The sequence below is a fragment of the Simochromis diagramma genome, unplaced genomic scaffold, assembly GCF_900408965.1.
Source record: "Simochromis diagramma unplaced genomic scaffold, fSimDia1.1 OVJJ01000293.1, whole genome shotgun sequence".
Taxonomy (NCBI): Eukaryota; Metazoa; Chordata; class Actinopteri; order Cichliformes; family Cichlidae; genus Simochromis; species Simochromis diagramma.
Window position 1 is genome coordinate 11,509,611 of NW_024386801.1, and position 17,024 is coordinate 11,526,634.

At 39.0% G+C, this 17,024-nt stretch overlaps 1 protein-coding gene across 1 annotated transcript; it reads left to right on the forward strand.

Moving 5' to 3' along the window:
* The first annotated feature begins 7,389 nt into the window (after positions 1-7,389).
* slc24a1 (solute carrier family 24 member 1) lies at positions 7,390-14,931 on the forward strand. The gene is made up of 9 exons (XM_040025827.1): positions 7,390-8,093; positions 8,855-8,914; positions 9,152-9,254; positions 12,133-12,207; positions 13,245-13,333; positions 13,517-13,774; positions 13,864-13,953; positions 14,079-14,245; positions 14,364-14,931. Exons 1-9 carry the CDS (start codon positions 7,506-7,508, stop codon positions 14,611-14,613), a joined length of 1,680 nt encoding a protein of 559 aa, XP_039881761.1. The 5' UTR covers positions 7,390-7,505; the 3' UTR covers positions 14,614-14,931.
* Positions 14,932-17,024: the final 2,093 nt, after the last annotated feature.

Sequence of the window (17,024 nt, forward strand, 5' to 3'; positions counted from 1 at the left end):
TTAGTGTACACATCAGCGGATAGTTCCCGGGAGATAAAAAAAAAACAAAAAAAAAAAACATAACAACAACAATAATAGTAATAATAATGATAGTGATGATGATAATAATGATCTGGCTGCAGACATAACTTTTTATCATCTAGAGATGCGGTCAGTCTTTTGGCGACTTGTTTTGCACAAAAGACGGGCCGATAAGCAACGCCCACTTTAAAGCCCTGACCAGTAAAGATTTGGTGGACGCGTTTCAAGGTATCTACCCACATTTTCAAAATACATTTTCACAGTTTAAATATTTTTAAATGTATTTTAGGCTTTCTGGACTCTGCTTTGATGATTAGTTTAAGATGAGACGCTACACATAATCCTATTAGCCGGACCTAAAGTAGGTTATAATGTTTACGGTGAAGACTTTTCCAGCGTCATATCCTATAACTTGAACATTCCTTAGATGTCTGCCACTATGATTAAAAATTATAATATTTGTTTTGATTATCTGAATAGAACAGAACCTCTGAAAATATCCTTATCTGGTGCTGTATTTGAGTTGTAATTGCAAAACAGTTCCTAAACTTTTTGAAGAACCTTTTTTTTTTAGGTTTTGAAGTGGAAGTGGGAAGTTGGGACTTTTTTTGATTGATTTTTCAAAGAGAAAAATGAATTGTACAAGAGGGAAACGACTGCGGCTGATAAAGCTTCATTTTTTTCTTTTTGGGACTCTCCTCTGTTCCCTCTGTCAGCTGACTGTCAGTGCCAGACCAGGTATGCCTCAGAACGGAGAGGATTTCAGGGGGAAATTAACAAAGATACTTGAGGTGGAATCTCTCACTGCAAAGCATGATTATGATTTCCAAGATCAGACGCATGTGGTCGATGATGTGGAAACAACCTCAGATTCCAACAGACCCACCACTACCGAGTCTCTATTACTGCCAGTCACAAAAGGGTTTATCTCTGCAGCCTCTAAGCTTCCAAAAAAAATATCTACAGCTGCTCCAGCTCCTCCTGCACCGACCATCCTTCATGCTCATTATCCTCTAAATATCTTTTGGCTGGGTGATCCTTCACCTCATTGGGATCATTTACATGTTTGTGCTGCTGGCGATCTTGTGTGATGAATTCTTTGTTCCTGCTCTCGGGGTAATCAGGGACAAGTTAGCCATCTCCTATGATGTGGTAGGAGCCACCTTCATGGCTGCTGGAATATCCACCCCAAAGCTTTTGGGTTTCTTAATAGGAGTCTTCATCACCCACGACAATAGGGATTTTGGCACAGTTGCGGGCTCAGCAGTTTTCACTGTCTCCTTTGTGATTGGATTGTGTGCTCTGTTTTCTCGGCAGGTTCTCCACCTGTCCTGGTGGCCTCTATTAAGAAATATGTCATTCTACATATTTGACCTCATCGTACTGATCATCTTCTTCCTGGACAATGTCATAATGTGGTGGGAGAGCATGATGCTGGTGGCTTGTTAAACTCTCTATGTCATTTTCATGAAGTTTAACGTGCATATAGAGCACAAACTCAAGACCAAACTCCACAAACACAAGAGCATTTTTAAAGCTATTGCTGCAGAGGAACCTGACAAGGTAAGCTCTCCTTTTCAGAGCTCTTATGTTGAATCAGACAAGAAATGAATCTACTGTTTGGTATTTATGTCATTTTCAAGAGCCTAAAATCTGTATTATCTTGTTTAAAACCCATTAATTTAATGATTTCAACCGTGCCCACAAAAATCCTTAACTGACAATATCATCATAAATGTAGTTTCACACATAAACCTCATTTATTGGTCACTGTTAACTGGTTTGTAATGACTGCTTTGATTTAAAAAACCATTTAACCCCAGATGGTATCTACACCAGTGATGTGATACAATTTTGGTGTATGATTGGGAACAAAACTACAGAGTGTAGTTCATTCAGATGTGTCTGTAAGTATGTTTTGCATCTATTTAAAGAATTAAAAGAATTAACACAAGGATAACATGAATGCCAGGCGTTCACAGAAAACATATTAAAAAGTTACCAGTTAGACACATATGTAGTTGCAACTATGTCAAAAATTGAAATTATACTGTCTGTAAAGTTGCAGCATTGTATAGTCTGTAGCATAAGATGATTAAAAACACGAGGAGAAGGATCAGTCAGTTGATAAGAAGATTGTCTCAAACAGTGGTCTAGTTGTTATTAAAAAAGACAGAAATCATGGTACATATTAGGTACTGTTGCCAGTCATGATTAATGAACTGCTTCCTAGGACGATCTGCCTGAAGGAAATGATGGCAACAAAGCCAGAGCTGATGAAAACAGAGTGGAGGAGGATCAAGACGAAAAAACAGAGGAGCCATTGTCTTTACAGTGGCCTGACTCAGAGTGGGAGCAAGCCATCTACCTGCTCAGGCTGCCCATAGTCCTCCCTCTGTGGCTCACACTTTCCGATGTTCGCAAAAAGGTGATAATCAGATTCTTCTTTTTGATTTATTGTTATTATTCTTATTCTTACAGATACTGTAAGTAATCTAGGTGTTTTCCTGGATAGTTCATTTAAGCTGGATAAACAGGTTTCCTCTGTGGTTAAATCTGGCTTTTGTGCCAATTGTGCCAAATTTCCAAGGTCAAACGTTTAATACCGTACAAAGATCTTGAAAAACGTATACATGCCTTTGCGACCTCCAGATTAGATTAATATAACTCTCTCTACTCTGGACTCCAACTCGCTCACCTCCAACGATTAGAGCTTGTTCAGAATGCTGCGGCTCGTCTCCTAACTGGAACTAGAAAGTTTGCCTCCATTACTCCAGTGCTCTCTGATTTACATTGGCTGCCAATTAAATTGCGTATTGATTTTAAAGTTCTGCTGCTTACTTTTAAATGCCTAAACAACCTTTCACCTGACTATCTCACCGACCTCCTCAGTCTCTATACTCCCAGCCGTTCTTTTTGATCATCTGGTCGGTTACTTCTGGCCCAGCCTAGGCACCGTTTGAAGACTAGGGATGATCGTGCCTTTGCCTCTGTAGCACCAAACATCTGGAATAGTCTTCCTGCTACCGTTCATGCCTCTGACTCCATTCAATCCTTTAAAGCACGCTTGAAAACTTACCAATTCAACCTGGCTTTTCCGACTCTCACCGCTCATTAATTGCTGTATCGTTACTCGTTTCTTTGGATTATCATGAATTCTCCCTATCTCTACTTACTAATGAGTTACAGTGTGTGACCATAGAAATGTTTTATTCATTGGACAAAACTATGCAGTTATCAAGCCTATAGACAGCCGTGTAAATAAAAAAAACTAAATAATCAGACATCCGCTCGGAAAATGTATAAATAGTCTTTTCTGAAAAAAAAAAAAAAACCCCAGTGATGGTGTGACTGTGACGTCAGGGGCCCTATATTACGCCCAACAAAATACAAAGGCCTTCTATCCTGCGCACTGACATCCTGTTTGTAAGCTTGTTTGTAAGTAGGCTTGTTGAAAGGGTTCATATACATTTCATAAAGTCAGTGACTTTAAAGAAACTAGAGAAGAAAGGCTTGATGCATGAAAGATGATTTCCTGAGAAAAATAACCACAAACCTGAAATTTAAAAAAAAGAACATTGAAAGCCAATGCAGTGTCCCCCTGACACTAATTAAAATTGTGAGGGTGTTATAAAAAAAGATCTTGATCTGTTTATTATTTACAATTTACACAAGTTGGGTTACGATAGTTGAGTCTATTTTAAAGGAGCAACAGAATAGCTGTTTTGGTCAGTGTAACTATTGTTTATGTGTATTATTGTGTATGTTTCACATAGATTCATATAGAGTATATAGATTGTGCCCACTTGTCTGTACTGAATATTGTTATGTGGTGTGTATGTTGTAACCTCTGCTGGTCTCTAGGCCATGTCTCTCTTGGAAAAGAGATTAAAATCTCAATTAGCATTTTACGAGGGTAAATAAAAGACTAAGACACAAATCATATAACTCACAGGAACACATGGGACTACACAGTTATTCTGAAAAAGGGTTTCTTTTAAATCCTTAGTGTTTAGGCATAAGCAATAGCTTCACATTGTTAGTTACAGAAACACAGATAATAAATAGTTTAAGCAAACTAAAAAACAGAAGCAAATAATCACAAAAACTGATCAGTACATAAGAAGCTTTTCACCTATGATGTTGATTTTATACCCATTAGTATGTTTTCCAGTTAGTTTAAATTTTGTGATGCATCTCTAACAGTATTTTAACAGAAGTTTATCAATGAAAAATCTGTCACTATAAATAATTAGGGCTACATTTTTGTTGTTGTTTTTTAAATCTCTACTCCAAAGAGCAGTTGTTGTATGATGTATGAGAAAGTATCGCATGGGTGAAGAAGTGGGGACTTTGTAGTTTCTACCCCTGTCTTGGCAGGTTTTCTGTTGCACCAAATTCATAAAATATACAATATGTGCAAAATAAAAGAAATAGAGTGTAACTATTAGTTCATGTAAAATATTTATGGTTTTATGTTGCAGTTAACCTTGTTGTACATCAGGGGTAGGCAACTCCTGGCCTCGAGTGCTGGAGTCCTGCAGGTTTTAGATATCACCCTTGGTCAACACACCTGAATCAAATGATTAGTTCATTACCAGGCCTCTGGAGAACGTCAAGACATGTTGAGGAGGTCATTTAACAATTTGAATTAGCTGTGTTGGATCAAGGACACATCTAAAACCTGCAGGACACCGGCCCTCGAGGCCTGGAGTTGCCTACCCCTGTTGGCAGGTACACAATCATACACCCCACAATAAACTATTTACCAAATTTCAGCACACATTTTAAAATGAAACCTAAAAACCAAAGTTTACTTTTACAAGAACATCTTTCCAAATACATATTTATTTGATCCAAGTGATACCTCCTCTTTTGCTGCAAGATAGATAGCAAGCATATAGTGCATATACGGTTAGAGTGGGACGTAAACAAAGGCTTCAGGTGCATTATATTATCAACCCACGATTAGGAAGCAGGTATGGGAGGAGTCAGTGCTAAAGCTGCGTTCACTCATGGAAATGCATTCACCTACACTAGGGGAGCATTAATCACACATACACGTGACATCACTGATCAAGTCACCACTGAAAGCTGCAAACAGTCTGAGTCTAATGGTTGGCTAGTTTTCAGAATATGGCATTCGCCCTTGCAACAGTGTTTTAAGATGCACTACTATTTCATATTCCTATGCTGGAAACACCGGAACAGCAATCCATCAAGGAACGCGTCACTTTATCAGTTATGCACATTGATATGGTACTTATATGTTTTAATATGAAGTTTAAAGGTAGACATACCAGTATAACACGTTTCACTATGTCATCAAAGTTGTTTTCTCTAAACACCGTGGTGTCAAAATACCATTAGACAAAACAAACACTTATTTTGCATTAAACTGAATATTACTAAGGTATACTCACAAGTGAGAGTGCGGTAACGCACATAATCCTCTTAGAAGACTTCAGGTATTAGGTATTATGCTGATCCATTGTGAAGAGTTGTTCTGTGTCCTACATACATAACACTGGCCACTGCAACAGTTTGTTTGTGCCACAATAGCTGACAGTGGAAACCTGTGTTTGGATATGCTTGCACTTATGATTTTGCAAGATGTTATTCTCTGGTAAGTCTGAACCTTTTTGTTCTCTTTGGATAAAGCAATTAGATTGGCTCCTTGCTTTAAATTTTGCATCACAACTCTAGTCTTTCATGTTGTGCAGAAACCAGCATTATGCAAAGAAAGTAACTGTAACACTTTATAAATGGATCTATGAATACAGTGGGGAAAATAATAATTTGATGATCTGCTGAATTTGTTCGTTTTCTCGTTTTCAAAGAAATAAACAGTCTCTGATATTTATGGTTGTTTTTTTTTTTCAATGGAGAGACACACAATATCAACAAAAACTCCAGAAAAAAATGACATAGAACAAATTAGCCACTCTTTAGTTGCCTTGTATGTTTTGGATCATTGTCATGCTGGAAAACCCATCCACAACCTCTCTTCAGTGTTCTAGCTGAGGCAAGGAAATTCTTGTCCAAGATTTTGTGGTACGCAGCCCCGTCCTTTTGTCCCTCAATGAGAGGATCTCTCCTGTACCCAAAACATAATGTTTCCACCACCGTGTTTGACTGTGGTGATGGTGTTCTTAGGGTCATACTCAAAATTTCTTTTCCTTCAAACAAGGTGAGTCGAGTTGAGGCCAAAGAGCTTGATGTTTATTTCCTCTGACCACAGCAATTTATCCCAAGCCTTCTTTAAATCGTTTAGATCTTTACTGGCAAACTTCACATGAGCCTATACATGTGGCTTCCTTATTAGAGTTACTTTGAAGCTCCACACAGAGGGTGATTGAGGGTCATTTTCTGTGTCTTACATTTCCTAATAGTCACATCAAGTGTTGTCACCTTCCCACCAAGCTTTTTGCTGATGGTCTTGTAGCCCGTCCCTGCCTTGTGCAGGTCTGTAATCTTGCTCCTGACATTCTTTGACAGCACTTTACTCTTTAGCCTGTGGGAATGCAGAGGTTGGAATGGAAGAAACTGATTATGTGGACGATTGTGCTTCATGCACATAACTATTTAAGAACAGAAGTATCAAATCTTTATTTCGCTCAGTGACTTGCAAATGACTTTATAACCTTTATGTAATGTGTTTTGTTTGACATTCTGTCTCTCTTTGTTAAACTAAAACTACCATAAAAAAACAGATTTAATTTTGTTGTAAGTGAGCAAACAAATAATTGTTTTCCCCATGATAATACTATGACACATAATAATGGATACATTTTAGTTATGAATAGTCCAAATGCCTTGAGATACGTGTATACTATTAATATCTTTTCCAAATGCAATTTTATCCCTGTTTTTCCTTTACTGTACTATAGACTGGGTATTCCATGGATTTGAAGATGTGAAATGAGTCACATCGCTGGAGTTTTGAATTCTGCCACCCCATGGTCTTCTGGGGAGAGAACTGGACTCCACCAAATTTTATTTATGCACCTTATTTCAACCTAGCCAAAAGCAACACTGCTGCTGGAGAAAAATGTATTGTACCAGAAGGAAGCGACTGCAGCTGAGCCGAGTTCTTTTTCTCCTCTCTGGGGTTTTCCTCTGTACCCTCTACCAGCTGACCATCAGCACTAGACTGTACGAGCCTTTGGCAATGCCTCAAATTGCACACGATAGTGGGGAAGGTTCAGCAGAGGGGCGTTGAGGAGATTGCAGATCTGGGAAAGGTTCTAACTACAGCATATGATTTAGAGCAAACTGAGCAAAGAAACACAACGTATGATGTCCATAATGGAACTACAACTTCAGTATCCACAACATCTACCACTACTGAATTGCCATTATTGCCAACAACAAATCGGACTCTTGTGCATTGCATCTATGTGGCACCTGAACTTCCGGAGACACCCACGCCAGCTCCTCCTACAACTACCGTCCCACCAGCCTTTCCGGGTGAAGCGCCACATATGAAGGGTGATTACCCAGAGGACATTTTTTCAATCGAAGATCGCAGACGTGGCTGGGTGATCCTTCACATTATTGGGATGATGTACATGTTTGTGTCACTTGCAATTGTGTGTGATGAGTTTTTTGTTCCTGCTCTCGGGGTAATCACAAACAAGTTGGCAATCTCTGATGATGTGGCTGGAGCCACCTTCATGGCCGCCGGAGGTTCTGCCCCTGAGCTTTTTACCTCTTTGATAGGAGTCTTCATTGCCCACAGCAACGTGGGTATTGGCACAATTGTGGGCTCAGCAGTTTTCAACATTTTGTTTGTGATTGGAATGTGTGCTTTGTTTTCTCGGGAGATTCTCCATCTGACCTGGTGGCCTCTATTCAGAGATGTGTCATTCTACATACTTGGCCTCATCTTTCTAATTATCTTCTTCCTGGATAATGTCATAATGTGGTGGGAGAGCATGATGCTGGTGGCTTGTTACACTGTCTATGTCATTTTCATGAAGTTCAATGTGCAAATAGAGCGTGCATTCAAGACCCAACTCCACAAACACAAGAGCATTGTCAAAGTTATTGCTGTAGAGGAACCTGACAAGGTAAGATCTCCTATTAAAGAATTCATCAAAGCTCTTGTCCTCGGTCAGACAACTAATAAGTCTGTTGTTTGATATCTATATTGAAAAGTTTTCTCCATTTTCACCCAAACCCATAAACTACTGGTAACAGAAAACAACCCAATGAAACTTTTGAAGAGCTAGGTATACTAGCTAGGTATTAATGCATTCCTGCTGGAGAGACATAAATCAGCAGATTTTAAGATATTTAACTAGTAGAGGTTTTTGTAGGGATTATTATTAGCAACTAGAAAGCAGTTTCGTCACATGATATATATGTAATTTTTTATAAAAACACCCCAAAGCTAATCAGCTGCAGCAAATGAATGCTTTCCAGAGTTATAGCTCCTTTAGCATCCATGTATAGCGTGTCCAAACCTAAACAGTGTGACTGAGGCTTAACTTACACCAAGTAAAGGGTTTAAGGGTTTGTTCATACTCAGGGTTTTTGAGGGCGGGACTCCCAAAAAGAGAACATTTTATTCTTTGCTGAAAATGCTATTTCATATCATTTAGAATCATTAATAACTATTTTATGGGGATAATGGATACAATAAAAATACTGTCATCCTCTGCATTAAAAAAAAAATTATATCTGACATCATCAAGTCAGGCAGCGTGTGCAATGAGTGAACTAGTAATGCATTAAATTATAGCACTAATATAAAATTCTACCAGAATGAACTTTGTTTTTATCTCTGCCGCTGAATGATCATCACTGAACAAAACATTGTTGCACACAGACTAATGGGAACGGTGAGGATAATGCCCCTCCTGCTCCAGAGGACAAGAATCGTTTAAAGGTAAAAATCAATTCACCAACCAATAAACTGCAAGAAGAAAGTCACAAAAAAATTCTTTATACCCTTCACACTCACAGTCTTATTTTGTAAATAATTAAGACAAGTGCTAGCTCCCTGCACTAGTTAAGAAAAAAAAACAAAAAACAGCCACTATATCCACTATTGCATGTTTAACAGTGAAGTGCTATTATCTGTACAGTGACTAGTTATCATGACCTCAGCCGTCTCTTTCCCCAGTTGAAGCCATCCCTTCAGCGAGGGGGGAGTTCTGCTTCTTTACACAACAGCACAATGAGAAACACCATCTTCCAACTCATGATTCATACATTAGACCCTATAGGTAATGGTGAGTACTATTTGATAGCTGTGAATACTGTTTGATGACTGATAACTGTGTACCAAGTGCTTTTATAATAGCTGTCTGAGTACTATGTCCTTCTCATTCTAAAATGGATTAGCAAAGTGTCCCACATGAAGGCAGCACTAAGTCCAGATTGATACTAAGCAGATAAATACCTACCTCAGTCTGTAGAGGGATCCATTTAGAGGCCTGTAGGAGAACAGGAAGAATATCACCAGGGTATAGCTGCAATACACTCTAGAAAAAGTCAGTAAGTGCATGATGACCAGTGTTGGGTAAGTTACTTTAAATTAGTAACTTAGTTACATTACTAGTTACTTCTATCAAAAGTAACTCAGTTACTTCAAGTTAATCGTTACTTTCAAAGTAACTAGTTACTAGGGAAAGTAACTTTGGTTTTACTCAGAATTCTCTTGTTAATGTGTTGCTTCCATAACTGGATACCCAGCAAGATTGCCAGTCTTCTAGCTTGCTTACTTGCCACAAGTGCACTGTGCCACCTACCAATAGAAAGGAAAAAATAATGTGCATATTTCCACGAGAGAAATCCCACACCTGGACCGTCGTTGACCGCCGCCATGATTCTAGCCTACGTCACAGCGTCATGTGCGCTTTTTACATCCAACACAAAAAACTGCAGTCGTGGTGCTTTCGATTGTACGCAGAACTCAGAAATTCGGCCTTCCAAATAGGAAGATGTAGGTAACACCAGACTGCAGATGAGCTGCATACAGGGCTGGACTGGTTCATCAAGAGTTGGGAGTTCGCCTTGTAATCGGAAGGTTGCCGGTTCGAGCCCCAGCTTGGTCAGTCTCGGTCGTTGTGTCCTTGGGCAAGACACTTCACCCGTTGCCTACTGGTGGTGGTCAGAGGGCCCGGTGGCGCCAGTGTCCGGCAGCCTCGCCTCTGTCAGTGCGCCCCAGGGTGGCTGTGGCTACAACGTAGCTTGACATCACCATTGTGTGAATGTGTGTGTGAATGGGTGGATGACTGGTTGTGTAAAGCGCTTTGGGGTCCTTAGGGACTAGTAAAGCGCTATACAAATACAGGCCATTTACCATTTAAACTCCACCTAAACTTGGTTTATATCTGACCCAGATAGACTGCAGGTCATAACTTCTTACCTGAAGTTCAGTTCACCTGACACTCGGACCGGCGGCCGCCTCGGTTCTCTGCTCCTCCTTTCCCTCATCCACCTGCTGGCCTCCACCACTTGCTAATGTTACTGAATCTGTGGAAGCTGCGATAGCCACCACATGAAGTAACGATTAACGACCCTGTCTAAATCCCAGTAACGATTAATGCGTTCCTGATTTTGGCATAATAACTAGTTACCGTGCTCGTTACCACAATAATACCGTAGTTACTGTAACGCATTACTTAATAACGTTAGTCCCTACACTGATGATGACGGGGTTTTCTTTCTCTTAAATTAGTTAAAATGCAATGATTTAGAAGATGTAAGCTGGGTTGACAGTGTGATGATGGGCTGACCTATCCAGATTTCACATTTGAGAAAATGGTTACAAAGATTATCTATGTTATACGTTTGAGCTGAAAATTCCCTTTAGCCATGAATGCTTTGTAATCTGAAAGCGGAAAGGTACTATAGATGTGCAAGGGTCTGTACGAGCTAGCAACTAGCTATGAAATGAAGATAAATTTCGAATAAAAATAGTCCAGAACACAACACCTTCTTCCTGTTTTTACTGTTGTTATTCCCACCCCAGACACATCTGGGTGAAGCAGGCTGAATATTCTCACGCTCGATCTGATATTGTTTAGTGGTCTTCAACTAGGAGTCTTCAACTCCTAGTGTGAATGTGATCCGACAGTGATTCAAGCCATGGCTTGAATCACTGTCGGATCACATTCACACTATAAACAAACTTCAAGGAGTTCATTTGCACCGAGACCACCTCCTCTAAAGGCTCTTGGTGTGGTTACTGTGTTCACATCTGCACAAACATACTGCATGAAGGGGGGAAATGAACCAGAGTTTGATTTAAATGGGCTAAACACAGCAGGCATGAAAACACCCTGAGATCCATCCAAGAAACATCAGTGACAGAAGTAATTCTGTCAAGCAATAATTTTTAGTCAATCAAACCTTTTCTCATGTCTGGGGAGCACTATCAATAGAAATACTCTACTCTGTTATTATGTACCTTGGGATGAGTGTATTTAGTCCAAAATATGAGAAGTTGAAAAACTGACTGTTGACGCTGTCTTTCTGTGGTTTTTGCTGTACTACTGGTAATATTAATAATTATTTTAGCCTCATTGTGAGGAATGGCTGTGTGGTGGACGCAGATGAACAGTCCAGTCTTTGTTTATCCCCCCTTTTCATCATAGCAATTTATTAGTGTGCCGTATTTGCAATCAAACTAAGGCAAGAAGTTTAGTATAAAACAAAAGAAAAACAAGTAACCCCAACTTAAACACTGATTATCCAAAAAGTAAAATAAACTATTAAGAAAGCAATTCTGTAGTACATCCATTGTGGCCTACTCACCATTATGACCTAACATGCAATGCTTCTGGAAAGTAGCTGACCATATAGTCAGTAGCTCCTCCCACTCCAGGAAATGACAATTAAATATCAGTTAAATACTAAATTAACTTATAGTAGTTCTCAATCTAAAGTGCAGTCTGATGAAAAGATGAGCAATAAGTTAATCAGATACAAATCTTAACCACCAACATTTTCAATCAGGCTCTCTTTAGGGTTTCATGACTAATATAGCAGCAATATACACATAATGAATCTAAATTAAAAGCACTTTGTACTGTGTTTAGGGCCCTCCGTGTGACATCTGTGATTCTAATTTTATTTTGCCACTTTGTGTGTTTGTAGGGAAATTTAAGGAGAAAGCTGAAACTCTGAACAGCGTGGCAAGAAAGAAATCAGACGCCAAAGACAAAAGTGAAGGTAACATTGAAGGATGTGAGCGTCATTCACTGACTAGAGACTGACACCTGCTTAGTATCATTATCAATAGCTGGTCTGCAAAGCATTAAAATGACATGCGCAAAATGACTTAAAAAAAAATAAAATAGGTTTTTTGTTCAACATCAGTAGATGTCGCTATATGCCAACTATCATAATAAAACAACTGTTTCCCCATTGTAGTAATATTTTAGCTTATACCTTGGAAACAGTTAGTACACACTAGTTAAAAAAAAAAAAAAATATATATATATATATATATACTGTATGACGGTGGCGTGACTTTTACACAAAGGCAAGCAGAGATTCCCCAGCCTCCAGAATACACACACAAACATCTTATTCCACTTTTTAACAGTTTAACTAGTTAAACTGGAACAGATTAAAACATACCATTTTTGCTGTCTGTCTGCACTTTACATGGATGTCTTCAGCTTTTGGCACTCTTTCCTGACTGAAGAATTTTAAAATATTATTACTTTTATAACTGAATATCTACTATATTACCAAATATTACTTGCTAACAAACTGAGAATGACAGGAGGTGGAGGAATTTGCCAAATAACCTTTTAGCCAAAAAAGTAATAAAACAACATGGTCAGAGCAGCCCTCTCCACCGTCATCACAGCTTTCCTTGTGAATGTAAGGAAGTATTAACAACTTTTTCACATTTCTCTGCATCACACGTTGGCCAAGGTGGTTAGCAAGACAAAACTCATCTGTTAGGATGCTAAATCACTGAAGCTTGTTTACTTGTTAATGCTAGCTTTATGTTTTTTTTTTATTTGACATATTTGACATGTCAAATTGCATGTACAAACCAAGTGCATATAACTATGCAGAGAACTCAAGGAATATATAGGTATATAGCTAAGAAGACAGTGAGTGAATTCAGCTTATGCATTGACTGCAGTTCTTCCTGTAATCAGTCCTGAAGTCTTAAATGAAATTAAAGTCTTCCAGATAACTGCATAAGGGCCCGCAGTTAATAAGCAAACTCTTTGGGATTCCTTTCACAGATGGTGGGGAAAAAACTGAGCAGAGCAAAGAGCCAGAACCAACCCCAGCTGCAGAAGAAGAAAAGAAGGAGCAGCCAGAGGACAAGAAGGTACTCTCCAACCATGTCCTGGTGGCTTTCAAAAAGCCCAGAAGTCAGTCTTTGATTCCTGTCTATGTAAGAGTCAATGCACAGATCAATGATACAACTTGTGGGCACCTGCTTCCTTAGGATGGTTTGACTTTTGTTTCTTTTTATCATATGTTTTTAATTGCGGTATCTTTCCTACTTCAGGAAGATGTACCAGCAAAAGATGATGGGTCAGGAGAGTCAGACGACTCTGAGAGCGACGAAGAGGACAGCGATGATGAAAGTGACGAGTCCAGTGAAGATGAGGATGATGATGAGGATAAAGACGAAGAAGAAGATGAAAAAGACGATGAACCTCTGTCTTTAGAATGGCCCGATACACGTCGAAAGCAAGCAACCTACCTCTTCCTGTTGCCCATAGTTTTCCCTCTGTGGCTTACCGTCCCAGATGTTCGCAACCCGGTGAGAGATACCATAATATTTCTGATATCAGCTGTGGTAATTTAAATCATGCTGCATTTTGCTTTTCCATAACTCACTTTGTCCTATAGAAATCCAGAAAATTCTTTGTTGTCACCTTCCTGGGCTCTATTCTATGGATTGCTATCTTCTCGTACCTCATGGTGTGGTGGGCCCATCAGGTCAGTTACTTTAGATGCAAATACTCTGCTTTGTTTCCTGTTGATGTGCATTGACACACAGTATCGCTTAAAAGATCTGTGTAAACTAAAAGCTGAGCACCTAAAAATCTTGTTCATCTTCCTAGGTGGGTGAGACTATTGGCATCTCAGAGGAAATTATGGGCCTGACTATCCTGGCTGCGGGGACCTCCATCCCTGACCTCATTACCAGTGTGATTGTGGCTCGTAAAGGCCTGGGAGACATGGCTGTGTCTAGCTCTGTGGGCAGTAACATCTTTGACATCACTGTGGGGTGAGCCTCTATAGCTGGATCGTCATCAATTTCGTTTTTAAAGCTGCTTAACACAAACTTTAATAATTCCTTTCTCTCCCTTTTCTTTATGTTTTTTCACTATCATTTTATTTAAAAGTCTCCCAGTCCCTTGGCTCCTGTACTCAGCCATCCATAGTTTTGGTCCAGTGGCTGTCAGCAGCAATGGGCTCTTTTGTGCCATTGTGCTGCTCTTCCTCATGCTCCTCTTTGTCATCATCTCCATTGCTTCCTGTAAATGGAAGATGAATAAGGTGCTGGGTTTCACCATGTTCCTCCTCTACTTTATCTTCTTGGTGCTCAGTGTTATGTTGGAAGATCGTATCATCATCTGCCCAGTTTCCATCTAATTCTTTCTGCTGAACTGTTAACCTTTTTGGGAAAGGATCTCACGAGCATAGACCTGGATATCTATAGGAAACATTCAGAAAGCTACGTGCTCTGCATTGTTACCAGTGAAGTGTCTGGTATGTCAGCAGCAATAAAGCATTTTCTAGAACCTGATACTCACTTATAGAAATGATGGCAGCTTTTAAATTGATTTTCATAGTACACGGGGAGATGCATGACTACCAGGGGCGGAGCGTGGGGGTGGCTTACTGGGCTTAAGCCCGGGTTGTTTTGTCAGAAGCCCGGGGTCTTTTGGAGTGTAATTTTTTCATAGTTAGATGCCTGGCTGACAACTGTATAAAACAAAAAGTACACACAATATTCGAAGCACATAGTGCACACTGTGGGAATTTACGACTGTGCGTGAATCCCCCCTGATATTGGTATGATCCGAGCTCAGGCACTAAGCGACTGAGCGAGGGGGCGGGGCAGCTGCTGCCTGTGAGTGCGCTGTTGGAGAAACGGAGCCAGCCATACTAAGGAGAGCTTAAGTTTGAGCAGGTACCAAAGCAAATCATTCGTACCGTACAAATAATGTAAATATGACGGTGAATCACGAAAGATTGATATCAAACTGATCACTTGACCAATATTACGTTACTTGCTCTTCAAGTGAATCAACAAATGGCGAAATGAAAAGCCGAACAAATGCTATTGTTTTTAGAGAGTCTTAGCTTACGTGTGTTTATTTCATATTTTCAGTTCTTACCCTCCCCGACTAAATCGGTTTCAGTTATGTACTGAAATATAAGAATGGACATTAGAGGCTTCTTTCAAAGAAAAAACTGTTATTTTATATATTATGCTTTGTATGTTGTTCAGTATATTTCTATGCAAAACAAGAGGGATTTCAGTACACAGCAGGATATTCACATTTGTAACCAGATATTTACATACACTTTAGGAAGAAAACATAAAACATTTTTACTGTACAACATCAATTTAGAGTAAACTTTTGTTTTAGATAAATATTGAAATATATTTTGAATTAGTTAAATGTCAGAATAAAGAGAGACAGAGCTGTCTGTTTTTTATCACTTTCATCAAATGTAGCAGTACATGTACACTAAGTTTATTGTTAATTAATAAGAAACTCCAGACGATTCCATTCTGAGCTGAAGAAGCTTCTGATAGGTTAGTAGAGTCCATGTGAGTAAACTGGTGGCACAGCTGTGGATGCATATAAGGCAAAACACAGAGCCTGTTTCTGTGACATGGGAACATCAAGAGATGTCAACCAAAACACCAGGAAAAGAATTGTGGACCTCCATAAGTGTGGCTCAATTTTGAATACAATTTGGTGCCATTTACAATTAAGGAATACAGATAGTTTCTCTCTTTACTCTTAAAGTTAACAAATATGTTTTTTATATTTATCAATCTAAAAAAAATAAACATTTAGTCTGATTTGATGTTACAATTAAAACATGTGTTTGTGTTTTTATCTGAAGAGTAAATATCTGGTTTCAACTGTATATTTGATGATGTTGGTGTTTGGCTTGATTGTCAGCACAAAGAGGGAGAGAGAGGAGAACGAGGACAGAACAGAGATGGAATAAGAGCAGGTGAGACACACATGTTAGTCAAATGGTTGTTTACCAAAAGTATCACCGTATCACAGGTCCTCATGTATCTCGTACCTAGTGTTTCTTTTTAGGTTTGTTATTTTTCAAATTCTATATTTATTAAGTTATGCAGGCTTGTTTGCACAACAAGGCTGAATAATTATATAAACTTTTCTCAGTCTAAATAGTGGACTTGGGTAGAATTAAAAAATAAGTGTAGTGCAGGTCTATGATGATTTTTAGTGCTACTATCATTTAGTTCTGATTCTGGTTCTGTCTTGGTTACTGTTGTAGTCCTGTTTTAATTCTGGATCAGTTCTGGGTCTGGTTGAATTGGGGTTTAGTCCCTGTGTCTTGATACAGCCCCGACTTTGTTCTGCCTTGCTGCTTAATTAAAAAACTAGTTTAAGGTGTCCTGCACATGTGATATATATTTTTCCCTATATGAAGTCATTCTTTTTTGAACAAAACTCAAAACAGAGCCAATTAATCTTTCAGTCATTTCTACCCCCCCCCCCCCAAAAAAAAATAAAAAATAAAAAATCCCACATGCATACTACCCTTTTGGGCTAAGCCCCGGGTGTTTCAAATGTCTGGCTCCGCCTCTGATGACTACTATCTAATACAGTGTAGATTTTGCGGTGTAAGACCTAACAGAGATGTTAATGGGTTTTTTATGCACTGTCTATGAAATGCAAGTAAAAGTGTTAGTTTGTGGACACATTTTGAAAAATGTAGGCTACTAAATGTGTATTTTGTATCATTGTAAGTAAATGATTTTGTAAGAATCATGATAGAGACCCTGA